The sequence below is a fragment of the Hesperophylax consimilis genome, chromosome 4, assembly GCF_061612785.1.
Source record: "Hesperophylax consimilis isolate HC1 chromosome 4, BYU_Hcon_1.0, whole genome shotgun sequence".
NCBI classification, from domain to species: domain Eukaryota; kingdom Metazoa; phylum Arthropoda; class Insecta; order Trichoptera; family Limnephilidae; genus Hesperophylax; species Hesperophylax consimilis.
Window position 1 is genome coordinate 11,297,265 of NC_142839.1, and position 17,527 is coordinate 11,314,791.

A 17,527-nucleotide genomic window follows, 5' to 3' on the forward strand; every position below is an offset into this window, starting at 1 on the left:
AAACATAAATCTAGAGTCGTGGATCTGAGGTGAGAAAAGCATTGAAAGAAACATATAATTAAATAACTTATTGTTATAATCTCTTCCGTGTTACCGTATTTAGACATTCTAAGATTAGTTATTCTAGGTTAACTGCAAATGATCATCGCTTCCTTTGTTGACCACTTAGATTTACGTCTAAACTATGATGTGGGATTTGACTTCTGGTAATATAAATCATCTTGTTGTTCTGGTTTAGATGAAGGTAAATACCTACGTATCCTGTGTACGCGATAAAAACTGTCTTTCTTCACATTGTGCGTATTCGTTTTTCGTGTAAGCATTTTGTGTTCAGTTTATTGGAACCTAACTAACTGTGTCGACATTGTGATTACGAGTATATAATGTTTACGTACTTTTTACCCCCACCTAATAAAGTGATTATAGAATGTAAATAAAATAAAATATAATAAACGCCCAGCGTCTAGCAGAATTTACCCGACTTGAACCAACGATTCCTGAGCTAATGAAACATTTAGTTCTAACCCCTGTTTTTAATGATATATTTATGTCATCGTGTTTCAGAAGCCTTTCCTTGCTTCACAATCCTTTTTTATAAACAGCCACCTCCTAAATTTGTTTTCTTATCATACTCAGCTCAGTTAGTTACCCCCTCCCTTAATCTCTCCCACCACTTATTTGTACATTTATGTTTATTTTTTATGCAGATTACTTGTATGTCATTTCATTTTTTAGTATTCTTTGTATCCTCATGAAGGAACCACTGTTTTTGAAGCATGTTGATATATCTATATCACTTTACCTATCTATTTGTATATTTATTTTTTATAAAGAAGAATGTCTGCGGTGGGCGGTCGGGAGGGGTGGCTTTGTTTTTTTATACAAATCTATGGTTTTATTCCGAGATGGATGCGAATTCGACCTTCAAAACAGGATGAGGCCATTGTCTATACAAGATTTCGATAAACCATCCCCACCGCCTTTTCCCATCCCTTAAAGCAGAATTTTAATACTTCTTGGTGAAATTTTGCACACTTGACGTTCAAAATAAGAAAAAAATTACTGTCTACATCTGATTTCGAAAACTCAGTAGAATGTATCATGAAAAATTAATCAATTTAAGGTTAATTCAGCAAATCTATATTAGTTCCTTGTAGCATTGTGTGTTCAAGATAAAATTTAAAAAAATATTGTTGATGTTCAAAACACATTTTTATTATCACTACAGCATCTCTAAATAGTATAAAACAAAGCCGCTATCCGCCTCTGTCTGTTTTTGCGCTTAATACTTCTAAATTACGCAATGGATTTTGATAGGATATAATTTACAGATTTTTTTCCGGATGGTTTATATGCATATTATATTTATAAAAAATAGAAAAACGTCGATGTTTTGTAATCAAGTCGTAAAAAAATATTGTCGGTCGCTCACATTGCTAACGCTGGTTAAACCTTATGAGATACATCAAAATAAAGTACTACGGAATTGTACATGTTGAAAAGGCCTACAGAAAAGTCCATGATGGTATATGTCTATCTCATAAGTCCATGATGGTATATGTCTATCTCATAAGTCCATGATGGTATATGTCTATCTCATAAGTCCATGATGGTATATGTCTATCTCATAAGTCCATGATGGTATATGTCTATCTCATAAGTCCATGATGGTATATGTCTATCTCCTAAGGATAACACCCAGCAACACCGGGTACACGTCAGCTATTGTAAAATAAACGATTTAGAAGACCTAGTAAATGTGAAATGTACCGATTATTTTTATAACACATATTTTAAAAAGAGCTTTTTAATAATACGAGTACACATAATATATTTATATGAAAAATGTCAGGGTTCTTTCATTGATGTATTTATACCACCCGATTTTTTGCACAATTTGAGAGTGATTCTGATTAGAGATTTATTTTTATTTTTTACAATCCATTATTTTTACATTTTCGTACCTTTTTGAACGTAAGTTTCGAAGTAATTTTTTAGGTTGACAATACTTACTTACCTACTGAACCTCGCTTCGATTAGCTTCCACAATGTGTGTATTACGAAAATAATATTATTTTTATTTAAGTTTTAATCCAGCAGGACTGGGAGGATAGTGCAATCCCAGTCTGCCATATTACATGAAATGCAGTAAAACAGGGAAACAATAAAATAAAGTAAAAAATTATGAAAATGGAAATAAGATAAAACAAAGAGAAAAAAATATTAGGCAGGTACCTAAACATAAAATTAAAATATAAATCAAAAATAAAATAGTCATATAAATAGGTAATACAATAAAAACAATTAGATTAAATTAAATTAAACCGTCCATCAGGGAGGTCGAATTAAACATCACTATTTAAAATATCACCATTTTAAATAATCGTAAATGCAAAAAGTTCATTCATTATTGTCATAAAGTTTAATCACAAGTTAATTTTTTATGCATATTAAAAACGGTAGTTGTAGGTAAAAATTTACTTCCAAAATGATGTATTAAAAAATAAGCCTCACCACTCGTGCGATAGGAGGCGCTAGTGTAACATACTGCCATCAGAATGTATGCAAAATATCAGAAGTTAAAGGTATGATGGGGAATATATCTGTTAAAGTGTTTCATTATTTTATTTATTTAAAAAAAGTGTCACAAAGTGCTTTTACAATTATTGAAGAAAACTCTAAAGGTCTATCTACCGGCACCATGCGAGGAATACGCAATAATTTATTGCTACATTATTATTATTATTATTATTATCATCTAGCGTGTTTGTGTGTAAGCGTGACGTATTCTCACAAACACGGGTCGGCACCTTAAGCGGCCGCTACACTACTCGCTTCGGCGCTTCGACGAAGTCCTCGACGAAGTTAGCCGAAGTCCGAAGTGCGTGCCCACACACTCGTGCAACTTCGCGAGTAGCTCAGTCTCTCGGAGTCCGTGCACTAGGCAACATGGACGTTCAAGTGGCAAATAAAGGATGAAAGTAGATTAAATGCTGTTGAAATGAGATCCCTGAGGCGTATAATAATAATAATAATAATAATTGGATAATTTGTAAAGCGCCGTTTTTGTGAAAAATCACCTCAAGGGCGTATGTGTGGTAAAACCATGTTTGATCGTGTGAGGAATGTGGAGATCCGCAAAGAGTGCAAGGCTGATGTAAGCGTAATGAGTAAGATTAAGTAAGGGAAGCTTAGATGGTTTGGGCATGTAGAGCGAATGAGCGAAGATAGGAGTGTGACGGCCGGCATAGTCCAGTGGTAACGCATTGGACTGCCATTCCGAAGGTCGCGGGTTCGAACCCGGCGTGCGCAAATAAATTTTATTTGATTAATTTGTGTTATTTCACAATTAATTAATTAAAATAATATATAGTATATTTGCGGCACGTTCCAGAGTGGAAGATACTACCAGTATCGCCCTGGTGTAAGACCACCATTCAGAATTGAAACGTTGCTCCAAATGGCTTTAGCCGTGTTTAGTGACTAGATCTGAATAGCCAGGTACTTCCCCACCTTCCTCTTTCCCTTCCCCACTTACCTTCAGCCTCACAACATCCCCCAATTGGGGATGCCATAGTCTCACTGGCTCCAGACGGGAGCAGTTGGGACTCTTGTGAGGTATTCACTATAAAAAAAATATAAAAAAAAGGAGGATATATGATGCAAATGTGAATGGTAGCAGAAGTCGGGGACGCCCGAGGAAGACATGGCACGATCAAGTGAATCAGATACTCGAGTCGGGCCATGTCAAGAGTCAGAATAATAGAAGAGTATGTATGAGACGATGTATGAATGTGAATGAGGCAAGGAGTGTGTGCCAAGACCGAGTTGTTTGGCGGTCCGTCCTCTCTGTGGTTTTACGGGGTGGTTTGATATCACAAAAGGTGTTAAACAAGGCTGCGTAATGTCGCCGTGGTTATTCAATCTATACATGGATAATTGTATGCAAGAATTGAAAGAGGTGGGATTGGGCGCGAATTTGAATAATTTGAAAGTATGTTGCCTGTTGTATGCTGATGATGCGGTGCTGATTGCTAATAGTATAGATGATCTACAGTCTCTCGTGTCTAAGATGAACGAAGTATGCATGAAGAATGAGTTAATGATGAATGTAAGTAAGTCTAAAGTAATGGTGTTTGAAAGAGAGAGTACGAAAACAGTGTGCAATATAATTGTGAATGGGGAATACTTGGAGCAGGTGGATGAGTTTGTGTATTTAGGAAGTATGTTTACGAGAGATGGGAAGGCTGACAGAGATATCGAAAGAAGGGTAAATGCAGGTAATTCCGTTAATGGAGGACTAAACGCCGTAGGCGCTAACAAAAAATTGTCCAAAAAAGCGAAGTTAGCAGTCCACAACGGAGTGCTGGTACCTACCTTGATGTATGGAAGTGAGGCATGGAACTGGCAAAGAAAGGATGAAAGTAGATTAAATGCTGTTGAAATGAGATCCCTGAGGCGTATGTGTGGTAAAACCATGTTTGATCGTGTGAGGAATGTGGAGATCCGCAAAGAGTGCAAGGCTGATGTAAGCGTAATGAGTAAGATTAAGAAAGGGACGCTTAGATGGTTTGGGCATGTAGAGCGAATGAGCGAAGATAGGAGTGTAAGGAGGATATATGATGCAAATGTGAATGGTAGCAGAAGTCGGGGACGCCCGAGGAAGACATGGCACGATCAAGTGAATCAGATACTCGAGTCGGGCCATGTCAAGAGTCAGAATAATAGAAGAGTATGTATGAGACGATGTATGAATGTGAATGAGGCAAGGAGTGTGTGCCAAGACCGAGTTGTTTGGCGGTCCGTCCTCTCTGCCTACCCCTGCGGGGAAACGGCGTGATGGTTAGTTAGTTAGTTAGTTATAGTCCCTTTCAATTGGGTCCCAAATAACCGCCTCGGATTGGAGTGTTTCTAGAAACAAAAAAATTAGGTCCTGTGACCACAGTGTAGAAGCCATATTTTATTACGTATAGTCACTATGACTCTGCGCACGCACAACCACCAAACACGACGTCTCGAAGCGAACTGAAGTGAACCGAGTAGTGTGGACAGACACTTCGTGTTCGAACTTCGAGTCCTTTGACTCGGGCGCATTTACCGACAACAATCGGAAGTCGGGCCAAGCGAAGCGAAGATGCCCGAAGCGAAGCGAAGTTCGTGCCCACACTATCGTATTAGGTCAACTTCGATCAACTTCGCGAGTAGTGTAGCTGGGCTTTTAGAGTAATATATTACTCTAAGGTCGGCACCGGCAAACTCCCGGTTAGAATATGTGTCTGTGCCGTCAGTGTTGCCAGATGCATGTTTTTTTTTTACTTGTTTTCATGGTTTTTGGTTTATTTATACTTCGGTGGTTTTTTGAAAAAAAAAATTACCTACTCTTGAGTGAGATCTGAAATATTTATTAGCATGTGCCGCGTGGGCTTAGCAAATAAAATGTTAGCGAGAACTTCTTCTCCCTCATATCAAGTATCATATAAAACTGGAATTACGTTTAATCATGTTTTCAATTGTTTTATTGGTGTGTTCACCTTTTTATTTAGAATATTTAAAAAAAAAATTCAAATATAAATTTAAAATGTTATTAATAAAACATTTTTTATATTTTTTTAGGATACCGTTGTTTCCTTACTTAAATTCTCAATAAATTAAATTCCCTATCTAAAACATGCGGTTGTCTCAAGGAAAACACTGTATGAGCCATTTAAAAAAGGGTGTTTTATTGCATATTTTGACATGAGGCCTCCTTTGCAACTGTAAGCCAATATTTGTTTGGAACCAAACACTGTATATCCATTGCCAGACAGATTTTACCTGTAAAAACACTGTAAAACTCATTTCCCAAGTCTCACTTTTATGTACAGTACTTTCAGTGTTTTGATATGAGAAATTCGTTTTAAAGTTTTTGATATGATATTTTTTCTTGTATTTACTATTATTCTCGAATATGTATTACACACTTCACTTAAACACTAGTCTATATAAACATTATCGATTATGCTTAAGATTAAAAAAAAATCAAGACAGTATATTTGTTTAAAAACAGTTTATAAAAGTATGAAAAGTAGATTAGTCATTGAATGACAATCCCGATCACGTTTTGGCGTTTCCCGAACGTTTTACCCCATGGCATTGTCGTGGGACAGCCGCATGTTTTTTTTTATAACATGGTATTTGTATCCTTCAGAACAGGGTTTTTTCAATCCCTAAAGCCTCTGACATTTCGTAATATAATTCTATTATGAGAACTGTCAGAATATAGATTCCGCCGAAAATATTCTCACATTACATTTGATTCTAGATAAATTCGCTGTTTTTGGACGTATTTCATTATAAAATTCTATTATTTAAAGTAAATAAAAGACTGTTTCATATTTTAGTGTTACAGATCTACGTGTACAATTTAAAATATTTAAGCAAACAAAAATAACGTTTTGAAAGTAGCTTACCGATGATTTTTATCGTGTAAACTGTAATTGTTAATTTACACTTAAACGCATTTAATTAGACAAAGGTATTATAAAAGTTTTTAATGTATACTGAAAGCGCGGTATTCTCTCTTTCTAACACTGTTTAAATCACATTTCTCATTGTAATACAAAATAATACGAAAAGCATAACTTTTATGAGACCGTGTCAGGCTGATATATCTCACCCTGACACGGTCTCATAAAAGACCACGGTTGTTTGCTATCTGTGAAGAATATCTCCCAAAATTGCCTAAGAGTTTAAAATTAAAAATGGGTTCTTTAAACAGGGTATTTAAATTTTGCAATATGGCAACACTGGTGCCGTCGCGTGTCTGTGCTGTGAAAGTCTGTAAACACCTGCGTCTGCGCGGTTAGTGATGTTAGTGCGGATACGTCATCGTTAACGAACAGACGCTAACGTTGTTAAACCAAGCAAGATGGACAACGAAAAATTAATTGAATTGGTGAGGCAACACAAGATTATCTATGATTTAAGTGACCGTAGGTACAGTGACAACCAACGAAAAGATGAAGTTTGGCGTGAAATCGGTAGAAAACTTCAAGTACGTGGTAAGTATTAATATTGTTTATTTACACAACAAACCTTCTAGTTACAAACATATTTTTACATTCCCTACTTACGTACTTTTGTAGAATAAAATAGCAACCTTTGTGGAAAAATGCTGCATTAGAGAATAGTTTTCGTATTACCAAATACCCTATAGTATTAATAATACGTCCAACTCCAGTAAAATATTGGCAATATCAACAACGCTGGCCGCTGGAGGCGGTAGTCTAGCATATTGACGTTGAAATTCCCGGCGGCACATTGAATTTATTTGTTACTTGGTGGCGGTGTTTTGCATTTCCTCATTTGTATTTTGATCAATATTGATAAAAAAACATACAAAATAATCCCAGAAAAGTTGGTTTTGTGTGTGCAGTTTACGGATGTAATAATGAAACACTCCAATTAATTTTTAGGGTGCCTAAAAACTTTGACTGGTTGGTTATAATTTTGGGAATTGAATTAAATTGATAATTATTTACAATAATTATCCTATAATATTAATTATAACTTGCATGAATAGAATGAAACACAATAATTGTTATATTATTTTTTTTAAATATTACATAACCTTTCTAAACCATCACAGTCAGAGTTAATGACCCCTTTAATATTTTTTTATGGATGAGCAAAAACAGCAGTAAGATCGTATGTAAGTTATCTATATTTTTATGTATGAGCAAAAAAGCAGTAAGATCGTATGTCAGTTATATATATTTTTATGTATGAGCAAAAACAGCAGTAAGATCGTATGTAAGTTATCTATATTTTTATGTATGAGCAAAAAAGCAGTAAGATCGTATGTCAGTTATACTATATATTTTTATGTATGAGCAAAAACAGCAGTAAGATCGTATGTAAGTTATCTATATTTTTATGTATGAGCAAAAAAAGCAGTAAGATCGTATGTAAGTTATCTATATTTTTATCTATGAGCAAAAACAGCAGTAAGATCGTATGTAAGTTATCTATATTTTTTTATGTATGAGCAGAAACAGCAGTAAGATCGTATGCAAGTTATCTATATTTTTTTGGATTTCTATATTTAACGCAAAATAAAGAATATATTTCACATAAAATCCAGTAAAATGCACGAAAGAAAACCAAGGCACACAGCTCACGCCGCTAGGAGGCGCTAGTGTAGCATGTTGCCATCAGAATATAGGGAAATGTCAGAAGTTGGAGGTATCATCAACATTATAGTGTATTTGGTATTACATTGCTCCAGAAGGTGCATAGAAAAACGAACCAAATTTGTCTCTGACATCGAATACGGACATTTTGTAAGTTGTCGCCTTGACTTTATAGTGCTCGTAAATCACGAACCTTTGCCTTTACCTTTTGTTAACGAATGTATAAAAAAATAAACACACAAAATATTATTGTGAATTTATGCATAGCAATTGTATTTCTTAGTCCTGCTCACTAGGGTATCATGTGCTGAGGCGGGCCAAAGTTATTTCGTTCTATTTTATTTGTCTTCTATGTCGTTTTTTCATTGACCTCTTTCTGCCATATTTTTATTCTTGATTTATACTCATTAAACTTTTCTATTTGTTATATCTGGGAGAAGGATGTTTTTGAGTTTTGTTGTGAACTAAATTAAGTTTCTTTGTCCGAACATGGTTTTATAACTTGTAATATTTTTTTGATTCGATCAGGTATGATGAATTCGCGGTCTAGTAGAGGATTCTTTTGAGGTATCTTTGAATAGTTTCAATAATATATTTTTACCATAAATTTGCTGTACATTTTGTTTTGTAAGATGTGAAGAATACATGTTGTAATATCTACTTTGTCTGTGTATTCTGGTTTGAGCTCAAATCTCCTATTGTACAAACAAAACTTTTGCTAACTGTCCAAAGGCATTTTCTACTACTTTAGTCGCATTTGACCATCTTTCTTTTTTTGTCAAAGTTGCAGAATTCCGCTTTAAATTTTTTTACGTTTTTACCCTTTCTTCAAAAGTTAAATTCCTCGGCTCCTCCACCCTCCATCACCACGATACAAGCAACATTTTCCGCTCACTGTGATGGTAGTAGGAGATTTTCAATTTATCGTTAGGTTATTTGGTTATTCGTAACCACGGAATTTTTTTCAGTAGAAAAAAACACACTTTCCAAAGCTCTTATGCTAATTTAACCAATTTTGTAAATTCGGTGATGGGCAATTTTCTTTATGCGGTAGTATTTTCTTCTGTCATTTCTTGAATAATAGCGTTGCATACTTCTATGACAATATTATGCGCAGTGCCTAGACCAAGTCGATAACTGTACGCTATGGTCAGTTGGGAGTCCCCAGTTACCACAAATCTTTTGAAGCTCGGGCTTTACGCAAAGTTTTTCAAATTCCGAAGGTGATGAAATTTTGTACACTTGACATTCAAACCATGAGGAAGGTCACGATCTACGTCTGATTTCGAAACAATCCGTGTAAAGCCCGAGCATCGCCGGGGATTTCAGTTAGTCTGTAATATTTTTTTTTTTTCAGAAAAAGACTGCAAGAAAGCATGGGCTTTGTTGCGCGATGCTTTCCGGCGTGCAATAAAGAAGTCAAAAGAGTCGGAAAGTGGACAGGCCAGCGTCCCTACAAGAAAGTGGAAGTATGAGGAGGAGATGTCTTTTCTTTTACCGCATTTCAAAGAGAGGACGACTTGCTCAGTGAGATATGAACACGAAGACGAAGACAGTTTTCCTGCAGAATACCCACCAAGGGAAGAAACACCGCAGGCTTTGCAAGAAATCATCCGACCTGGATCAGCCACTTTGCCAGAAAAAATTATAACACAAACCACTTCACCACTTTCAAAGCGAAGAAAAATTTCTTCTCAATCCATCTCCTCAGAAACACCATCAACCACACTAATGAAATTTCTATTGCATAATAAAGCTAAATCCAAGAATGACATTCAACATTTTTTTGATAGTATTTCTACAACAGTGCGGTCATTTCCTCGCAAAGATCGAGCAATAGCGAAGGCCAAAGTTTTTAGAGTAATTTCTGAAATGGAATTAGAAATTTTAAGTAGAAATACTCATTCGATTGACACTGAATCCTCGACATCATGTGAAATTGAGTTTGAAGATGAAGAAAAGGTGGTCCAATCCTTTAGACTACCATGAATTCTGTATCCTTAGATCAAGGCAAAAGAAATTGTCTAGAGAATGTCTTAAACAATTTATAACAAACGCTGAACTTAATATATCTCGTGACCCTAAAAACTTTTGGTCTTATGTTAAAGGAAAAAGAAATAATTCTGGTTTGCCTCATGTTATGAAACTGGGCGAAGTGACTGCTGAAAATCCTTTCGCAATATGTAACCTGTTCTCACAGCATTTCGTCTCCACCTTTAATTACAACACTATTTCCGATGTACACTCTACCAACTATCATTTTGACAATCAAGTTAATATCTCCTCGGTATCAGTTTCAAAACAAAAAATAGAAAAAATAATCGATACTATTTCTAGCTCACTGGGTGCGGGTAGTGATAAAATTCCGGCTTTCTTTATCAAAATGTGTAGCAAGGTAATCTCGAAGCCCCTATTATTGCTCTTTCAATCCTCATTGAAAGAAGGTATCTTTCCTGATCGTTGGAAGAGTGCTCTCATCACACCTGTTTTTAAGTCTGGGGCTAAAAATGATGTCCAGAACTATCGACCGATATCTAAATTACCAATCTTTAGTAAAATTTTTGAAAAAATTGTTCATGAACAACTATATAACTGCATCGAGTCTGTAATACTCGTGAACCAACATGGCTTTATGAAAAAAAGATCGGTTGTATCTAATCTTGCCATTTTCATTGAAAATATTACTAAATCAATGGATGATCAAATCCAAGTTGACGTAATCTATACAGACTTCTCAAAAGCGTTTGATAAAATTGACCACAGTCTTCTTTTGTCCAAATTACTAGCTTTGGGAATTCATGGGGATTTATATAGATGGTTAGTCTCCTATCTTAATGGGCGCACTCAGGGAGTAACAATAAATGGCTTCATCTCTGAGATTGTAAATATACCCTCAGGTGTGCCCCAAGGATCTCACCTGGGACCGTTACTGTTTACAATTTTCATCAACGACATTATAAAATGCTTTAATTATGCAAATGTTCTACTTTTCGCTGATGATATGAAAATATTCCTGCCTATTAATTCTATAATTGACTGCTTTAAACTACAAGAAGATCTATATAGGCTTAATGATTATTGTATCCGCAATCGTCTCAACATGAACACTTCTAAATGTTATGTAATTACCTTCACTAGAAATAAAATTAAGTTTGACCATAATTATCATATAGCTGGCCAACTACTCAAAAAAGTTACACAAATTCGTGATCTAGGTGTTATACTTGACAGTAAACTTACATTTGAGGCTCATATTGATATGATTGTTAAGAAAGCCCTTAGAATGCTAGGATTCTTATTCCGTATTGGAAAAGAATTTAATAATATCATAACACTTAAAATATTGTATTTTTCTTATGTTCGCAGTCATCTTGAATTCGCTTCTCCCATATGGAATCCTCAATATAATATTTACATAAATCGCATTGAAGCCATCCAAAGAAAATTTGTCCATCATTTAAATTTCAAACTAAATTCAAACCTTGACGTAAACAGCTCGATGGACCTTTATGGACTTAAGCCATTAAAAACTAGAAGAGACTCCGCAGATATAATATATCTCCATAAAATTATCAATGGCTTTATTGATTGTTCTCCCCTTCTGTCTGAAATTAATTTTAGAGTTCCGAGCGTTAGAACTAGAGAAAAATCACTTTTTCATCTCCATAAATGTTCTACTAATATAAGACAAAATGCGTTTATATTCAGAGCCTGTAGTATATTTAATAAGAATTTTAATGATATGGACATATTCTCAAGTAATTTAGGAACCTTTAAAAGATATGTAATAACTAACATTAAATAATTTTAAATATTCTACTTGAAGTTATCATGTTATTGCTTTGAATCCTTTCCAGTTACTTACCTTCCAATTTATACTCATGTGTTCAATTTAGTTGTAGGTATACATTTATTATATTGTTATTATTGCTATTGTGTAGTGTTATTGATTGCTGCTGTGTTGAAATTTTACAATACATTTTGTTTTGAATTTTAGTTGGTTATTAGTATATCAGTTAAATTTAAATTTTTGAAATTTAGCTGGTTATTAGTATATTATTTGTGTTCCTAGATCTGTTATTATTTTTTATTTATTATTTACAATTTTGTATTTTTTGTAAATTTCTCAGGCCACGGGTACAGAACCCTTAGTTTCTTGTTTTAATATTTTTTATTATTATTATAATTTTAAGTGAAAATCTGTTATTGGATTTTATCTATATTATTTAGTTTATTCTTATATATGTAAATAATCTGTTGATTTTCCCAAATAAATAAAATAAAAAAAATAAAAATAAAAGATCCGCTCAACAAGTAATACTTATTCATGTACTAGGACCGCAAGAATTCAACACACTCAAGAAACACAATCATTGAGTAAACAGTGAATCAATGTTACATGTCATATATATTCCACACGAAAGTCATTTTAAGAGCAAGAGCAAATTTGTTTTGCAAGAATTTCACATACTTCAAATTGGGCAATGGTCCCTTACGATTAAAAAAATTCATAACACTTTTTATTTTAGTCATTAAACTTGGAAGACTACAATATGAAACAATTCATCATTTCAGACCGAACGAAAATGGTCACTTGTTTTTTCAAGTCACAATTTATTGAAATTTTAAATTTGTATTTCAATGATTATTATAAAATATTTCAAGAATATGCGCGAATTACCTGCGAAATTTCTATGTTAATTGCAATGAAAAAAGTCGACTCGTGCACGAATTCTGATGGTGGACAACCTTCCACATCTAATGTAAAAAATGGACGATTGAAGCTGTAATTTTTTTTTTTTTTTTAATTAATATCAATAGCAAAATTTGTACATTATGTAGGTTTAAAGTATAACATAAGTATATTTTTTGTATTTTTTTCACAGTCCTCCTCACTAGGGTTTCCTGTTCTGAGGCGGCCTGTAGTTTTTCTTAAATTTTTGTATTTAGTTTTGAATTGTCTTTACATTGTCTTCATAATGTTTGTAAGTTGATTATTACTTTGATCTCTAAGCCATGTTTTGACTTTTGTTTTAAATATACTCATTTCGTTTATTTTTTTGGTTTCATTTGGTAGAGCATTGAACAATTTTATAGCATGGAATTTATTATTTCTCTGTCCAAAGGATGTGTTCAAACTGGGAGTAATCAGGATATTTTCGCTTTTTGCCCTGGTTGTGTATTTATGTTGGGCAGTGGAGTATTCGGATATGTTTTTTTTCAGTTTAAATAAAATATTTTTTGAATATAGTTTCTGTACATTGTAAACATTGAAGTTTTTGAATATTTCTTCTGTCGGAGTTCTAAGCGGAACTTTCAGTATAGTCTTTAATACTCCTTTTTGTGCTATATTGAGCCGCTCTGTGTGAGTGCTCAAGGCAGACCCCCATCCAGTTATTCCGTACTCTATTTGTGATTGACACAATTATATCACTTCATTTATTAATTTAGTACAATTATATATCGGAAAGGGAGTTTTCGCCCACCCTACACTTCATAGTTTTTCTCATCGAGGCAGACTCCTTAAATTTTGTGTTTTGTTTAGTTTTCACAAGTTTTATTTTACTTTAAATAATGTGTTGACCTATTTTCAAATATTCGCAAAGATTTCTTCATAATAATTGTTGAATCATTTATATAGCGCCGTTTTCGTGAGAAAATCACCTCGAGGGCGCTTCATCTTCTCCGAGTTCTTTATACATGGTATCCGGAAACTCGTTGTACCAGGGGAAACCAGTGAATCTCCTATTACATTTGCAGTCGATTTTTTTAAAAAATTTATCTTTGGTTTGAGCTTTCTTTTCCGAGCAAATCGAGTCCGAGTTGGAATTTTTTGAATAAAATTTTAAAAATATCGGTCGTTGTTGTATTATTATCAGCTTTTCGATGCCTTTAAAAGTGCGAAAAAGTTTGACCCGGTTCCATTTTTTTTTAATCCCTTGCTGACAAAAATCGAAAAGCTGAGTTCGAAAAAAAAGTTATTTTGAGTTTTTTATTGGGTGTTATAGATTTACTAATTTCCTACTTGTACTACGAGTTTCCGGACACCGTGTACGCCTTTTAATTAAATACCTTAAAAATACATTCAATTGAGGATCGAAGAAGGATAATCGACCTATGCTTCTTTTTTTAAATAGAAAATTTGGATCTCGACGGTTGTGAACTCCTGAGTCTTGTCAACATAAGAGTACCTACTCGACACAATAGGCACCTACAGGATATATTTCATTGTCACCGTTCACAAACAAATTATGAAGAAAACTCGCCAATTCCTCGCCTTCGTAATGTAGCAAACGAATACACAAATATTATATCGATTTTTTTAGCTAATTCTATTCTTAAAACAAACCTGAACATATTTTCTGTCACCATGTTATTTGCAATAATTTTAGATTATATATCTTTAAGTAAAATTGTAATTCGTTGTAATTTAAGTAATTATTGTATTCATCCATTTTTTATTACGTTAACACCAGATTGTAACCATTTCATGTACCCAATATGAAAGCCTAAGAAATAAATAGAAATCTCCCTCATTTTTCGTTTCTTTTGTTCGTGATTTTTTTTCTGTCATTCTTCCTTGCAACCTGTTTCCTCTTCAAGCCAAATTGCCACTACGGCTATTAGCGGGCGGACTCCACTCCACTCGCGAAAGCAAACTGCATACAAGTCCGCTCCGCTCACCTCGTTTTTGATGGAAGCACTTCTATGCAGTTTACATTTGCGAGTCAAGCGAAGTCCGTACGGTTCCTGATACGTTCACGATGGTAGGAGCTCGTCTGTGGATGCGGCGCCGTTGTACTCTGTTGTACTTTGTCTGCACCGTGTCTGCCGCGTTACTTGTCTACCTTCATATGTGAAAACCCGCGTCTGTACCGTGCAACGTTTGTTTGTCTGCAACGTTTCGTGTCTACCTTGCATGATGCCGGCCCACATTTACCCCGCGGTACGTATCGTCTGTTTACCACACTATTGGACAGTAAGAAATGGTGCGGTGGCCGGGCGGTCCACTGGCTCCAGACAGCATCATTCTTGTGTGGTTTCACATAAAAAATATCGATATATCTTTGATTAAACTGAAATCCGATTTCCCAACACAAACACGGATCCCGTTTCTAATAGACTAGGGACGTCCCGAGAGCCTAGAGATGGAAACGGAGAACTTGATGAACCTACTCGTGTCCTAGCGCTGGAGTCCCGCCTATGCAGCTGTGGAGCTACGGAGGTAATTGAGCCCTGATCACGTTGATCAGCCCATCGCACGCCACTTCGTGCTTATAATTGCATCTTGAATATGGGACACTCTATTACAGCCATCTAGCTAGTGATGAAAGCAGAAAGGAGGGTGTTACGTTTGTAATAATAAATGATTGGTACCTACTTAAATGCGTATATGATTTTTTTTTTAATTGGTAAAAATTATTGTTTTACTAATAAATCTAAACGAAACATAAAACAGAAGAAGAAACAGAAAAACAAAAAAAGGTAACGGTATGAACTGGGAATCTAACCCAGCATATTTGCCTTTCTGGGACAACGTTTCTAACCATTCAAAGTGATACAAAGTCATGAAGAGTTTAACTAGGTTAGATTAGGTTAAATTAGTTTTTTTTTACTTATCACTTTTAAAAAGTGTTTTAAGATTATTTCAAATTGATAAAAACGCATCAAAACTTATTCTAGAATGATTATATAATTATGATATGTATGGTAACTTTTTCTAACCAACTCCGTTACGCGTACAAAATAAAGGCCGTAAACTGAATCTTTTATAGCAGTTAGAAATTAACAAAAACTCTAATAATCCGAAAGCTATTCTAATTAATGAACAAACAAATATAATTCGTTCACCCCTACTAGATATCTTCAAACCTAGTGCAAATATGAGTGCACTATGAAGTACTTAATTATGCTATTAAAATAACCCTATGAGTCATCGTTTGGGAATAACTAACATAAAGACATTCAGTCAAATTTAAACATTACACTAATTGGGGAAACTTTACTGGGGTAATAACCATTAATAATTTCTAATATTTTACTCAGAAATAAATGAAGAAATTAGTTATTGAAATTAAAATACCTACCTAGAAATAATATAAATGTATCGTCTGTAAGTGGGCTACCCACAGTTTGATAATGCCTTCAGAGGGCGAAACAGCTGTCACGCGTAATAGTAGTTACACAGCAGAACTTCTTTAAAAATAAACTGCTTTTATAAACCCAATAACAATATTATTGAATATATAAAAAAATAAAATGGAGTTCTACAAATTAAACTTAATAACAATAAATATATTGTTTTTATATTATTATTTTCTGTTGTTAATTCTACTTACTACCTAATTTATAAACAAATATGCACTAAGAACACTTAACATATATCCTTAGTTATAGTTGCAAAATTTCTAAAATACAGGTATATTATTTTTGTTATTTGTTTTTGGGGTATTATGCCGTGTTGCGCTAACTCCTTCTTTAGCCAACGTTTCGGACAGCATTGCAGTGTCCATCATCAGGGCAGATGTCTTATTTGAGGTTGTGTTAAAATGTGAGCTTAAGTATGAGGTTGTGATACCGTGTTGCCACCTCCAACCCTCTGAGCTAACATTAACGTATCATTTTTTATTTAAAGTGGTTTTCTTCGTTTAGTTCTGGTGTATCCGTCAATTACCGGATACCAAGAACTATTAAGCTTAGCTCCATCGTCTCTATTAATGTTTACGGGATTTTTATGAATTTCAATGGCCTCCGTAATCAGCCGTGCTCTATAAGTTTTCGGTCTCCCCAGGATTTCAGGAACAAATCCAAAGTAATGCCCGGTGTCAATCAAATGCTCGGCAATATATAATAAGGTATATTATTATTATAATTATATACATGTAACGATTTGTTTGGTGGAAAAATATTCTGGAATTCTGTTTTAATTTGCAGAACATCTAACAAGTTAACTCACAAGAAGAAATCTGATAATAATAAAGTTCATATAAATCTTTTTGTGTGCAGCGTATGCTGTCGGTACAAACGTTTAATTCATAACTAAAATTTACCAATTTATATGTAGCTTCCACCCATAATTTTGATTTTAACCCTGTTAGCACTTCCTTCTGTTTCCACGTTTAAACCATACTTTATGCTTCATAACAACTTATATAATTAATTAAAAAATTTGGTAAGTAATTTTTTTTTTGCTTAATAATTTAGATGTTTTTCTAATTTGATTTTTTATTTTTTTTTTACCTTCAACGGGTTATTTTAAATAGCGGGGGAAAAACCTATTAAACAAACAATTGTTTAATTGAAAAAAATATTAATTTACAGTGTATCATGTATACATTTTTAAAAATATTGTAAAC

The 17,527-nt window shown here is 34.1% G+C and overlaps 2 protein-coding genes across 2 annotated transcripts in view; both read left to right on the forward strand.

Moving 5' to 3' along the window:
* The window catches only part of Miga (mitoguardin), a 263,084-nt gene that overhangs the window by 39,218 nt on the left and 206,339 nt on the right, over positions 1-17,527 (forward strand). The gene's annotated exons all lie outside the window — the stretch shown is intronic.
* LOC149424186 (uncharacterized) lies at positions 6,869-10,160 on the forward strand. The gene is made up of 2 exons (XM_089631005.1): positions 6,869-7,040; positions 9,529-10,160. The coding sequence occupies exons 1-2, from the start codon at positions 6,908-6,910 to the stop codon at positions 10,158-10,160; spliced, it is 765 nt and encodes a 254-aa protein (XP_089487131.1). The 5' UTR covers positions 6,869-6,907.

Excerpts from the sequence above, each read along its gene's own strand:
- LOC149424186 (XM_089631005.1), top strand. The coding sequence starts at position 6,908 with ATGGACAACGAAAAATTAATTGAATTGGTGAGGCAACACAAGATTATC. Across the intron at positions 7,041-9,528 it reads TAGAAAACTTCAAGTACGTG|AAAAAGACTGCAAGAAAGCA; the intron begins GTAAGTATTAAT and ends TTTTTTTTTCAG.